The sequence below is a fragment of the Macadamia integrifolia genome, chromosome 1, assembly GCF_013358625.1.
Source record: "Macadamia integrifolia cultivar HAES 741 chromosome 1, SCU_Mint_v3, whole genome shotgun sequence".
In the NCBI taxonomy this organism is placed as follows: domain Eukaryota; kingdom Viridiplantae; phylum Streptophyta; class Magnoliopsida; order Proteales; family Proteaceae; genus Macadamia; species Macadamia integrifolia.
The window spans coordinates 24,800,991-24,814,548 of record NC_056557.1 but is presented as its reverse complement, the minus strand read 5'-3'; the positions used below and the strand labels follow the sequence as shown (position 1 = coordinate 24,814,548).

Here is a 13,558-nt window from a genome sequence, read left to right as displayed (position 1 = left end):
AAAACTGAATTTATAGGCCTTCTTTGTTGTAGTGATCAATCCATCATTATATACCCATATCAATATAATCATGACTTCTTGTATTCAATGCTTATATTTGGTCATGTCTTTTGGGATGATTGTTAGGCTCCTCCTTAGCATTGTGTAGGGTCGAATAATAATTGGTCTGGGCTCAAGCCCTAACGAATCATGTCGATTTCGGGCTATGATCAATCAGGACATATCGATTCTTCTAATGCATGCTTGGAATTGACACCCCTAACTGAAATATTGAATCCTACTAATCATTTCTATGCTTATATTTTTTGGGACTAGTATTAAAGTAGTATAAAACCTTCAAAGATAGAAGTTGAAGGGCTGGCCCCTGAAGCGCCCTTCGTTGATCGGGTTGGTGGTTACGGTGGCGGCTATCTGGAATGAGAGGAATATCAGAAGGCATGAGGGAATTTCTCATAGCACAGCTATGATTGTGGCAGCCATTCATAAGGACATCTCCTTCATTTGTAATGGGATGAAGATTTCGCCCAAATCTGGAATGATCTTGTTCTGAGTAGGAAATTTCTTTGCGTCAATGGCCAAACCTCTTCCCATCAAATATTGGAAGTTCTTTGGTGCAAGCCATTTTTTTCGTGGGTGAAATTGAACGTTGATGGCTGTTCCTTAAGGAATCCTGGTAGAGCTGGTGGTTGAGGTATTTTAAGAGATCATCATGGGAAAATGTTGCTCTCCTTTGGTTTTTCCCTAGGGGTGTCTACTAATTTTCGGGCGGAAATTTGGAGTATCATTAAGGGGTTGAATCATTCTCACAATATGGATGTGAGGTGCTTATGGATTGAATCAAAGTCTACCCCTGCTGTTGTCCTCTTCCAACATAGGCTCATCCCTTGGTTTGTTTACCAGGAATGGGCAAATCTTTTTTTTTTTTTGCTTAAGTTCAGCAAAGAGTATATTAAAAAAGAATGAGAATAATACAAAGAAGTCCAAATAGACAAAACTGAACAAACTTAAGACCCAAATCCACCTTCGGCATGCCCATCAGCAGAGAGGGCATTAAGACTAAATAAATGAAGCTACATCCTCAAAAGAAGCATAAAATTTACGAGAACCGGAACCTAGGCTTTTCCATTGTGTCCCATTCAATATCATTTGCAGAAAATCTTGGACCAGAGTCCATTGATTGGAAGATCACCCACTACTTCAGGGAAGGAAATCTGGTGGCTGATTATCACGCCAAAGATGCAGCAAAGTTAGGGATTTCAGGTGTCAAAGATTTTCTTCCTCAATCGATCATAGATGATCTGATCCATGATGAAGCTGGTCGCCTTAGTTTTCCTTTTTATAGATAGCGGTAGTGAGTCTCTGCTGATGGCAATGCAGAAGGTGGAGGCTCACTTCGTTTAGTTGATTGAATCATTCCTTGTATTCTTGCGCTTTTGTAATTCTCTTCATTCTTTTTTCTTTTCTCAATAAAATTCTGATCTTTAGAGAAAGAAAAAAAGAAGATAGATCCAAAACCTAATCTAAAGCTACATAGAAGAAATAAAATAAAATAAAATGGTAGCACGGTCTCAATCTCATTAATACAAATTCTTTTGTTTTAAATGACGGTTAACATGGAACTATATATAGAACACGGGCTGAATGGTTGAAACCCCAACAAAATTTTATATCAGGTGAAGTGTGGTCACTATGTCATGCCAAGTTCGACTTTGTGAAGAGCAAGTCCAAGTTTGGCACTTGCCCACTAAATTGTTCAAGCCATATACCTGATAATATTTAATGCCAATAGATCTCCCATAAAATTTATATAATGTTTTACAGCCACATAGGTCTACAATATTACAAACCATGCATGGTCACTACAAAAGAACTGAAAGATCACCTACTAGTGCTGAATATTCAATGAGAAATCTCCAATGCTAGCATGATAGAATCCCCTAGTGAAGACTCTTGACCAGCAGTCTCATTGGCAGTAGAACTTGTTAATGGTCCACTAAGAAAGCTTTCACTTTCCTCGTATTTATGTTGTATCCATGGGTACTCACACAACATCCTCAGTGAATCAAGCTCCATTGCAACTTCTTTCATTGTTGGCCTATCTTCTCCTTTAACCTTCAAGCATCTTCTTGCAAGCTCAGCAACTGCAACTAACTGTTCTCTATCTCCCTCATTCACTACATGGTAGTCAAGAATCTGAAAAAGATTGCCGTCTTTCACTGAAGAAACAAAATGCATTGCAAGGCTTTTACGTTCCTCAGGTCCTTCTGATAGAATTGGATTTTTCCCTGTCAAAAGCTCAACAAGGACAACGCCAAAGCTATAAACATCACTCTTATCAATTAGTTGACCTGTATGAAAGCATTCTGGGTCTAAGTAACCTAAGGTTCCTTGAAGTAATGTTGTGGCTTGAACTTCATCCAAAGGAGCCAATCTTGAAGCTCCAAAATCAGATACTTTAGCCATGTAATTATCATCTAGAAGTATATTGGAAGACTTGACATCCCTATGGAGGATGGGTATTGAATGGGCAGAGTGCAAATATCCCAGTGCTCCAGCTATTTCTGCAGCAATTCTTAAACGATTAGCCCATGAAATAGACACTGCTTGGTTCTCATTATGGATATGTTGGAAGAGGGTTCCATTAGAAATGAACTCGTAAACCAACAATGGAACCTCTGTTTCTAAACAACAACCCAAGAGCTTCACCACATTTCTGTGGTTGATTTGAGAAAGGATATCAACCTCATTGATAAATTGTATAATTTGGCCTTTATCCATTATTTTGGATTTCTTAATTGCCACTACTTTTCCATTTGATAAAAATCCTCTAAAAACCGTACCATACCCTCCTTGGCCAACTATCCGACTCTTATCAAAGTTGTTGGTTGCCTTCTCTAGCTGTTCTATGGTAAAAATCCCAGCAATTTCCGTGACACCCTTACGGGAAGCAATTTGTTGCTGTAATAGCAAGCCTCCATTTTGTTGAAAGAATTTTTCTTTACATTTGATGATTCTTCTTCGCTGGATTCCCCAGTATGAAAAATAAGAACAGGCAAATACAAACATAAAACTTACACCAACACCTGCATAAAAACAGATTTTAGACATTTAATTTCTTTCTTCAGCTTAAAATTATCTCTATCAATGAAAATTTTGGCTAACTATATACAAGACGAGTAGGGAGGAGGTTGTGTCAATACATACTTGTGTTTGGCTACCTTTGGTTAGGCTAGTCCATATTTGACATGTTTATATATAGCCCTATAAAGTAAAATTGGCCTTTGTTCCAATAATAATAATAATAATTATTATTATAATAATAATAATAATAATAATAATAATAATAATAATGAGAAAAGAAGAAAGTGACGTCCTGTTGAGGTTGTCCATATATAACCGAAACCGTTTATCAGAACCGAAACCAACCGGCTATAACCGAACTGAACCGCACCATAGTAAATTGATTAGGTTTTGATTTTATAGGCCATAATTCTGGTTCAAAACCAAACCGAATCAAAAAATCGATGGTTAATCGGCACCTAATATTAAAGACTTAAAATGTTTTGAATTCGATGGGTCACTACGAAAAAAGGGGAGAAAAAAAAAAAAACTAAAGTACTAACCGAGATGGGAGCTTCACTTTCACACAATCACACTTATTGATTTTCTAATTTATAGGATCATAGTTAATTAGTTATAATATATGTAGTCTTTTACATAGAAAGTATATTGTTATTGGCAAAATAAATGTATATTGCCTTAACTCTTTAGGAAATTTAATATGAAGGATTCACACTAGTTGTAGGATGCAAACATTTTTTTTTTAAATGACACTATTAACCCCATGTAAATCGATTGTGAACCCAATAACAAAAACCAATTAAAAACCGTTAAAGCTGAAACCAGATGAAAACGATTATGATTTCACCTAATCAAAATGTAAACCGAACTAGAACCGAACCGAATAACAAAAATCATACCATTTGACACCCCTAAGTCCAGTCTAATGGCTCAAACAAATAACGATGTTTCATATGGTGCTAGCACTGAGGATTGATGAGTACTTCAATGTGCACAAAAGCCTAGCTCATGTAAAATCCCAATTTTCAATTTCATGGTCAATGATTTATTTTTCTTTTTTTCTTTTATTTTTTTTAACAAATTTATACAAAATTATATTGGTGTTTGATATTGGCCCCATATATTGGTAGAAGAAAAAGCATTGACTGCTCCATTTGGTTTCACATAAAAAAGTGGTCATTGCTTGGTGGAATGACAGTTGTCTTGGACCCTATGGAATCTGGGATCTTGTATTGCAACCGTACGTGTGACCGTCTTTATCATGGTTTTAAAAATCAAAATTATCCTACCAAGAAAGAAAAAAATCGAAATTGAATAGGCCAGATGGTCGATTTGTATTAGAATCGACATTTGACTGATCTGATTCTTACCAGTTTCTTTCTAGCAGATTTCTACAGATTCGAATTGGTAGTTAATATTGACTGGTTCAATCCTTGATTCCATTTTTCAAAAGCTTTATTTTGTTGTAAAGAAAATTAAAGGAAAGAGAAGTGAAAATTTTAAACTCAAAAAATAAATATTTATAATTGATACCCCATATGACTATATCATTAATTCAAAACCATTCTATATTTGATTGTTAAATTTCAATCTACTTTGCATCCAAATCCCTTTGGTATAAAAGTAAAATTCTCCATAAGTTTTTTTTTTTCCTGGATGTTAAAAGAATGAGGAAAAACAATGCTAAAGACGAGAGGTCTTATAATTAAAATAAAATTTATGTGTAAAATTTATCATTATTATATTATATAATCACATGGGATAATGATTAAAAAAATACATTTTTCTTTAATTCCCTTTTGGAAAGCAGTCATATTTTTTTATATAAATAAAAAAACATGTATAAAAAAAAAATTTCAAGTAAAACAACAATAAAAATTTTGATTTTTCCTTTTCACATAAAACGTAGGAACACATGGGGGCTGCATAATAATCGAAACAATCAAGCAAGAAAATAACATAAAAAGAAGATTACCTGCAATAATTTTTATCAGTGGAACGCGTTTTAAGTCCTCTTTGCAGCCAGTCCCATTTTTCCAGCCATCGCCATGGTAACCTTGTGGACAGTAGCACTTGTAACTCCCAATCGTATTTTTGCACTTACCACTATCATGGCAGTGATTATCTCCAGTCTCACATTCATTAATGTCTTCATCATCAAATCAAACACCCCATAACAAGAACCATGAAAATTTGTTAGTTATATATATATATATATATATATATATTTTAGTAAAAAACCCCTTATTACAATGATAAATATATATAATTTAGAAAAAATAAGCTCATTACCTTGGCATCCTAGATAAGGGTTGCCTTCAAAACCATCAGTGCAGTAACATCGATAGCCAGGGCCATTGGTTGAATCAAAGCAATGGCTATATAGACCACATGCATAAGAATCTTTATGAAGAAGTGCTTCTCCACATGTCTGATTCCCAACAGCCCAGTCCAACACCGCCGGAAGAACATTAGTGTATTGTAATCCAACTGAATCAGCTGTTAAAGAATAGGAGAACCTGCTTTGATTGCCCAAGAAAGCAAAGTTGCAAGGGGAGGACTTCCAATTCTTTGATTTACTATCACTATCTAAATGCATAAGCTCAATATTAAGAGTTTTGAGGCCTCGAGGGATAGAGGTATGGCAACAACCAATTCCAGAGCAAGGCTCGTTTGTCACATCAAGTGGCAGCTTATCACATAGAGACACACACGCACTAGTAAAGTTTTGGCCCTTTACGTAGGCCACGATGTTGCATCCGATGGCTGTGAACATGTTGCTGCTAGCTGACCATGTGAATGGGGATGATTGGTCCAGAACATAGTTTCCTACTATAAACTGAGCTTCTGTAGATCCCTCAGTACAATTCCAAGAAATATAAGAACGCCCATCGACTATGACTTGGGCTTTCGGGTATGATATCTGAAGAACCTCCTTACTATCATTTCCTATAAAGGGGGCTTTGATGTGGGTGCTGCTATTCAGGTTTTTGCATGTAATAAGATAACTAGGATCCATGAAGCATCCTTCTCTGATGCCAAATGGGTAGGGTATGGCCACATCTCCGCATTTGTCCTCGCAACCCCGCCGGGCTATTGGTGGAGTATCCGCCGCCATGGCTGCTATTGCAACTAATAATGAAAAAAGAGTAAACATTATCGTCACAACCACCATGCCTAGATACGCACTTACGTTTTTCAAGAATGCCTTTATATCTCCCTCCCCTCCTCCCCTTTTATATCAAGAGCAGTAGAGGAGCTATTGACTCAAGGCACAGGAACTCCTATTGCAATTTTGATTTAGTCAGAGTATCTCCATGTCGATAACGGAGAAATTTGTTGCTGTTGCAATTTGTTTCTACTTCAACATAGCTATTTTGACGATGTCATTTGAATAATTCATCTTCGCTTTCTTCTTAGAAGAAGGAAAGGAGTCTTTGGCATAATATTATACGTTAGAAACCCTGACCGTAGATATCCCAAAAATTAGGAACGTGTAATTTAATTCATAAGTTCAAGTTTGAGTGGCCCACTTTCATATTTTATATTAAGCACATCAATCATTTGTAGTTTCTATTCTCAACGTCGAACCAAGGTTTTAAAACTTCGAATAGATCTTGGGGTCGGATTATATTGAAAGGATTTATATTTTTAGTTTTTTTAATAAAATCATGTTTTATTATCATTTTATATCAATCCAATCCGATCGATACTAACTGATTCAATCCAATCCAATTTTTAGAACCATGTGTGATCCTAAATGTTTTTTAGCATCTTGAAACACTCATCCTAAAGCAATGATGGCCATCCATGAAGGAATTCCTCCTTTAACTTGAGGAAAACTATCAATTAGAAGAGAGCCTTTTTATATATATATATATATATATATCAATCCAATCAGATTTGATTTAAATGACTCTTCACTGATTTAAGATTTTATTAGTTGTACCAGATCTGGACCATTGCATTGGTATCAATACACGTGTCACCCTCTGAAGGTGGTATTTCATGAAATTGTACCAGATCGGAATTGTAGACGATTTCAACCCCTTCTCCTAGAAGTCCCTCAGTAGCTGCCTACCGGTTTTTCTGTCAATAAATAGTTTACTTAAGTCAAAAATACAAATATTATTTATAAAAGAGTGGATCCATCCCCAAGATTTTCCCCCTTCCTCGATGTAAGCAGAAATAGCCAAACAGATATTTTTTGAAAAGGGAGGTGTATCTGTCGCAGGCCCTTTCTCCATGCCCTTTCTGTAGCCCAACATTCAATCATTTTTAAGTCAAACTAGAAATTGTTGTAGAGCTTCCTCTTAGAAAGAAGTTTTTGTATAGTTCAACACCTCTCTCTCTCTCTCTCTCTCTCTCTCTCTCTCTCTCTCTCACTCACTCAGGGGAAAAGTCAGGAGAGATTATTAGGTCAAAGTAGAAATTGCTAGGGAGCTTCCTCTTAGAAAGGAGTTTCTGGAGGGTTCATACTCCTCTCTCTCTCTCTCTCTCTCTCTCTCTCAGGGGAAAAGTCAGGAGAGATTATTAGGTCAAAGTAGAAATTGCTAGGGAGCTTCCTCTTAGAAAGGAGTTTCTGGAGGGTTCATACTCCTCTCTCTCTCTCTCTCAGAGGAAAAGTCAGGAGAGATTATTTGGTCAAAGTAGAAATTGCTAGGGAGCTTCCTCTTAGAAAGGAGTTTCTGGAGGGTTCATACTCCTCTCTCTCTCTCTCTCTCTCTCTCTCTCACTCAGAGGAAAAGTCAGGAGAGATTATTTGGTCAAATTAGAAATTGCTAGGGAGCTTCCTCTTAGAAAGGAGTTTCTGGAGGGTTCATACTCCTCTCTCTCTCTCTCTCTCTCTCTCTCTCTCTCTCTCTCTCTGATTTCTTTTAGGTCATTGGACATTCTTACGCCAAGATAAGTAAATTTTGATAAAAGTTCTTTTCCAGCTAGTAGCCAGATATACTACGCGGTTAATGGATCTTGAATTTTTTATTCAAAAGCTGAAATTATTGTAAGAAGCATTTCTCTAGTTCTTTTTTTCTTTTTATTATGAACAACATAAAGTATAAAGCAAGGGTTCAGTTTTGGTTTTATGGCTGAAATCATTGAATAGAATCATATTACCAATTTTCAAACCATATAAGAAACCGGGTAAAATTATATTTATGGCTCCACTTGGCTGGGAAATTATGGTTTCAAGTTGTCATTTCCCAAAGAAATTTGTAGACTTTCCATATCACTCCAAATATAATCCGGATTCCATCCCGCTCTCTTTGCTAGCTTTACTCCTTCTAGAAGTCCCTCAACAGGTGCCTCACCAGTTTTTCCTATCAACAAATAATTACTTGAGTTAAGATACATATATTATTTATTTAGAAAGAAGGAGTGAGCCCATCCCGAATTTTTTCCTCTTCCTTGGTGTAAGCAGAAATAGCCAAGCAAATATTTTTTTTAAGGGGAGGTGCATGTGCCACAGGTGGGAATAAATTATTGGTTATCCATTTTGAATTATTTTATGCCTCTCTGTAGCCCAATATTCAACCATTTTTAAGTCAAAGTAAAAATTGTTGTGCAGCTTCCTCTTAGAAAAATGTTTTTGTATAGTTCAAACATCTCTCTCTCTCTCTCTCTCTCTCCCACACACACAAACATAGAGGAAGAGCTAGGAAAGCCTATTATTAAGTCAAATTAGAAATGGCTAGGGAGGTTCATCTGAGAAAGGAGTTCCTGTGGAGTTCATATTCTCTCTCTCTCTCTCAAATTAAAAGTTTCTGTAGAATTTCCTCTTAGAAAGGAGTTTTTATAGAGTTACAATAGAGATCTCTCTCTCTCCCTCTCCCTCTCCCTCTCTTGGGAGGAGATTTCTTTTAGTCTTTGGACCCTTCTCTACGCCAAAGGTAAGTAAACTGGGATAAAAGTTTTTGGGCAAATGGCCAGATATCAGTCATGGTTACATGATCTTGAAGTCAAAGCTGGAATTACCCTAAGAAGCATTTCTATAGTTCATTATATACGACTCAATTTTTTTTTTCTTTTTTTATGAACAACATAAAGTATAAAGTAAGGGTATTAATTTAAAAACAAATAGAACCAAATTGAAGTAAATCAGTTCGATTTTGATTCAAAAGCTGAAATTGTTCCTCAGTTCAATTTTGGTTTTATGACTAAAATCGTTCAGTGTCTAGGTGCAAGCTTCATGCGACCTGACAATGTCCTTTTTTCTTCAAATAAATATAAGGGAGAAATAACTCATAGAGGAGACTAACAAAAGAATACCTGATGGTTTTTCATGGAAATCCACAATAGTTGCAATCGTTAAAACAAAAATAATAAATAAATAAAATTAAGAGAAAAAAACTCTAGAATCGACATGTAGGTCCCTGTCCTTGTCAATTTAACTGGGATCATTCTAAATCAAATCATCCAAAACATTGGAATCAAGATTAGCCGCGGATGACTCCAATCTAAGGGAATCAGATGATCGGATCAGATTTTCAAATCCCCTATCCTCCACAAGAGCCACCATCATATTCCATTATTTCTAACATAATTTAACTTGGTAATTTGTATTCAGCACATCGGACCAAGGTTTTAAAACTCAAGATTGATTTTGAGATTGGTCAAAGCAGATCGCCTTGGATTATTATCAATTTACACTTCTGGATTGGTATTGAATCATTGGGAATCGAACAAAATCGATATCAATCTGATCCGGCTGAGACTGACCAATTCCATCCGAGTCTCACAACCATGCGGACTTCCTTTTTTGTTTTTTTTTTTAACTATCTAGTCCGCATTACCAGTACAAATATCTGTTATGTGGTAAGTCCACTGAGGCTGGACCCGGCCTGACTCGACCCAGCCTAGACCGAGCTCTTGTGTATGATCCGCGAAGGGCCCACCCCATCTCACCTGCCCAGTCCCATCATCATTAGAGCCTAGCCTGCCAAGCCCATCCCGTCTCACCCATGTGCCCCATCTCATTTAACGCTTAGTCTACCAGGCCCAACCCGCATTGCCCAGCCTCTCTTTGGTCGTTGTAATCTACCTTAAAACCTGAATTTTCGTTGGCTTTTTTTGCTAAAAAAGCAAGGCCATTTGAAAGGGGAGAAAAATCTGGAAAAAAAAAAACCCAAAGAAGCCTTTTGTCCCCTCTATCAAGTGATATTTTCAGATCTTTTATACCATTTTTCTATGATGTTTTAAATTTTCAGTAATGCCTCTTGTTGACAAGCTTTGCTATTTGGAGCATCACTCTTTGAGCTGCAATTTGGTAGGTCCTGGCAAGGAATTCTGGTCAATCGGACATATACAAGCTGAGCTGAGATTCTCCCATGCATCGAGGGTAAGGTTTTGCATTTTATTTATTTTATTTATTTTTCATCTTAAAGTCTTTATAAAAAATACCAGGAAGTTTCAAAAAATTCTCAAAATTTTATTTTGTGATGGCTCACAACATATTTGATGTTTTCTGAAGATTTTGGAACCTAAAAATTTTTATAATGACAGTTTTGCCACTATGGGCATTTTAGTCATTTACAAAAATAGGAAGTTTATGAGCTCAAATTAGACTCTGGCTTTTGTCTGCGTTGAATGCTTTTGTCCTATTTAATAGATATTAGCTTTAATGTGAAGAAAATTGATTCAAGAAACCTTGTGTCATAATTTTACCTTTTTATCCCTCAAAGGGGCATTTTAGTCATTTATGTTTAAAATTTAAAAAAGATGTTATACAATTCTGGAAAAATGTATGAGATTTATTTTAATTTGTTTCAATGAATTAAATGCATTCCATATATTTTTTTTATTTATATTTATGTATTATTTTATTAGTTTTCCCCCCTACGGGTATTTTGATCATTTGTCCATTTTAATACAAAAATATTTAAAAAATAATATTTGCATGTATCACCATATTTAATCATGTATCAGGCGGCCTGATACATGAGGTGTTAATACATGTTTTAATGATATTATGTAATTTTTGTTAATTATTAACTGTATTTTCTATTTTTCATATTTAGGAAATGTTTATCTTAATGCATGATCTATGATCTGATTTTGATTTGCATACGTATACATTTAAAGGTATCCTAACCAATCTGAGGGATTCCGTATCTGGTTTCCTATGTTTTACCCTAAATGCATAGGTTCATGAGGTGTCGATTGTACCGCGGTGGATAAATGATATGTCTATTACAACCATTGCATGGAGAGTTCATGAGTCAGATTAGATACGTGTCAAATTTTAGAGTTTAATTCAATCAAATATCCCTTTCTATATTAGCACATATCCCAGGTTGTCTCCCACTAGGCACACCTTAGGCCACTCACACGGGGGTGTTTAGTACTCTTTACTGTTTTCAGTGAAAATTGAATGGTTCTCATTCAACCCTAGTATGATCCTGTCATTTCACTCCCTTCTTAGTCAGGCCAAAGGCCTAGATACCTATTGTTAGGGGAAGAAAAAAAATCCCATGTATGTCTATACATTTGTGCCATTACTCTAAACATTACTACACACTCTCCCAACTCTAAGTGGGAATAAACAATTTAGATTAAAAAAAAAAAATGAATGACTTAAATTTATCTTGTGATTCTCGAAAACATTAGTATCCATTATTATTATATGGATGACTATCCTATTGTAATTTACCCTTATAATTACCCAATTGATCCTACAGTATCCTTATACATACCACAATTAAGTGGGTCACATGGAGAATTTTTAATGAGTCAAGTGAAAAAATTTTGCGTAAAAAATTAACAAATAATATGACAAAAGCATTCTCTCATTATTTCTATATGTATAAATAATTGAATTTTTCTGTTAAGTCAAATCTGGAGTTGCGTTTAGTTGGGATTTAAGTTTTGATGTCTAATTGTGTATGAAGTAAGTTGGATTCTTTTCCTTTTCCAAGATAGGTAAGGATTGTTTTATTCTTGATGGTTAATCACTTAATCTATTCCCCATGTGTTTCAAAATACTGATACTACAATTATAACCATTTTCGTAATATTTCCTTATAATATTACGAAAATGGGTGTGTAGGCGATCATATGTGTGCATGTAATCTCATATAGAGGTGGACCACTCCTCACTCACTCTCTCCTCCTCCTACAATAGAGGGCATGGCACATTGCTGTTGTGCCTATCACTTTTAAGGACACTATTAGTTTTCTGTTTCTAATAAAAATCTCTTAAGGGAGATTTTTTTTGTTGGGAGCCTGGTTTCAGATAGGAGCGTACCGGAAAACATCAACAAGGATGGAAATTTTGCTTTTTTATCGGAGGTTGTGTGGTCATTTCACTCCCTTCTTAGCATAAGTACTGGTGCCACATTCCCAAACAAGCCTTTCTTTCCCAACTTAAGGCTTTGCTCAAAATGATTCCCTCTTCCCTATAGGATCCGAATACATCCCATCCCCTAAAGAACCTCCCTGATATTTGATCTAATGATGTTCATAGGAGTATCAACATGGATGAAAAGTTTTGTATATTGTCATCTGGATTTTGATCCACTCCAACCCCATCAATCCTTACAACATGCATCAGATAGTTAAAGGGGACTTGCATGTATTCTAAGGTCCACTCAACCATCAGATGCGCACTAAAGAGACTGATGAATTGAAGAGAATCCGATCGTATGTCATCTAGCCTCCGCCATATAATTTAATTTATATTTATATTTTATTTCAAAATCCATTGAAGATAACTAATAAAAGTAACTTCAATTGATTACATAAGTCATACAACCGAGGAAAAGACACAGGCCAATGAAAAACAAAGCTTCAAACTTGTGACATTGAAAATCACATCATAAAATAAAGATAAATTTAAAAGAAATTGAAAAGTACAGAAAATCTAAGCCAGCATTATTAAATATCTATAGTAAGAAGATCTAGAGAAGTAGAAAGGCCCGACAACTCCGACGACATCCAAATATTGAGTAAAAGTGCTTAACTCACTAGAATATCTTTCCTCTCACCTGTGCAAAGAAGAAACTCATTAGGATAAATATTGAAAACCAGAAATTTCCCCTTTATTCTTAAATATAAGATCAACAATAATACGAAAACAATTAAGATCATGATGCGACAACTCATTCTCAGATTTGGTCAGGAAACAATTATGGCCAAACTATTTTGGGCTCTCCTAAATAAATTTTGACTGTCCAATGAGGACCATTCCAGGGAATAGGTGTAAAACCTATTAACCTATTCATTTGATCCAACCTTAACTCGAGATCAGCTAAAATAGGTGATATGATCATAACTCAAACTACAGCTTTATTTTACTAATGGAGTAAAAGAAGTGGGTGTTGAATTCTCATGTTCATGCCTTTTTGGAGTCAAGGTTATCTCACAACTTATTAAATAACAATTAGTATAAAGCAAGCTACTATAAAGAATTTTTCTTAAAAAAAAAGGGTAACAAACAATGATGAACATGGGTGCAAAAACTTCATTTTTTTTTTTTTTTTTT

The 13,558-nt window shown here is 35.4% G+C and overlaps 1 protein-coding gene across 1 annotated transcript in view; it reads right to left on the bottom strand.

Moving 5' to 3' along the window:
* Positions 1-1,797: 1,797 nt before the first annotated feature.
* LOC122072278 overlaps positions 1,798-13,558 on the bottom strand; it is a 27,876-nt gene continuing 16,115 nt past the window's right edge. The window contains exons 5-7 of the mRNA XM_042636866.1: positions 5,374-6,213; positions 5,057-5,230; positions 1,798-3,083 (exon numbers count right to left, since the gene is read on the bottom strand). Of these exons, the coding sequence (XP_042492800.1) occupies positions 1,900-3,083; positions 5,057-5,230; positions 5,374-6,213 (2,198 nt within the window). The 3' untranslated portion in view covers positions 1,798-1,899. The remainder of the gene's footprint in view (positions 3,084-5,056; positions 5,231-5,373; positions 6,214-13,558) is intronic.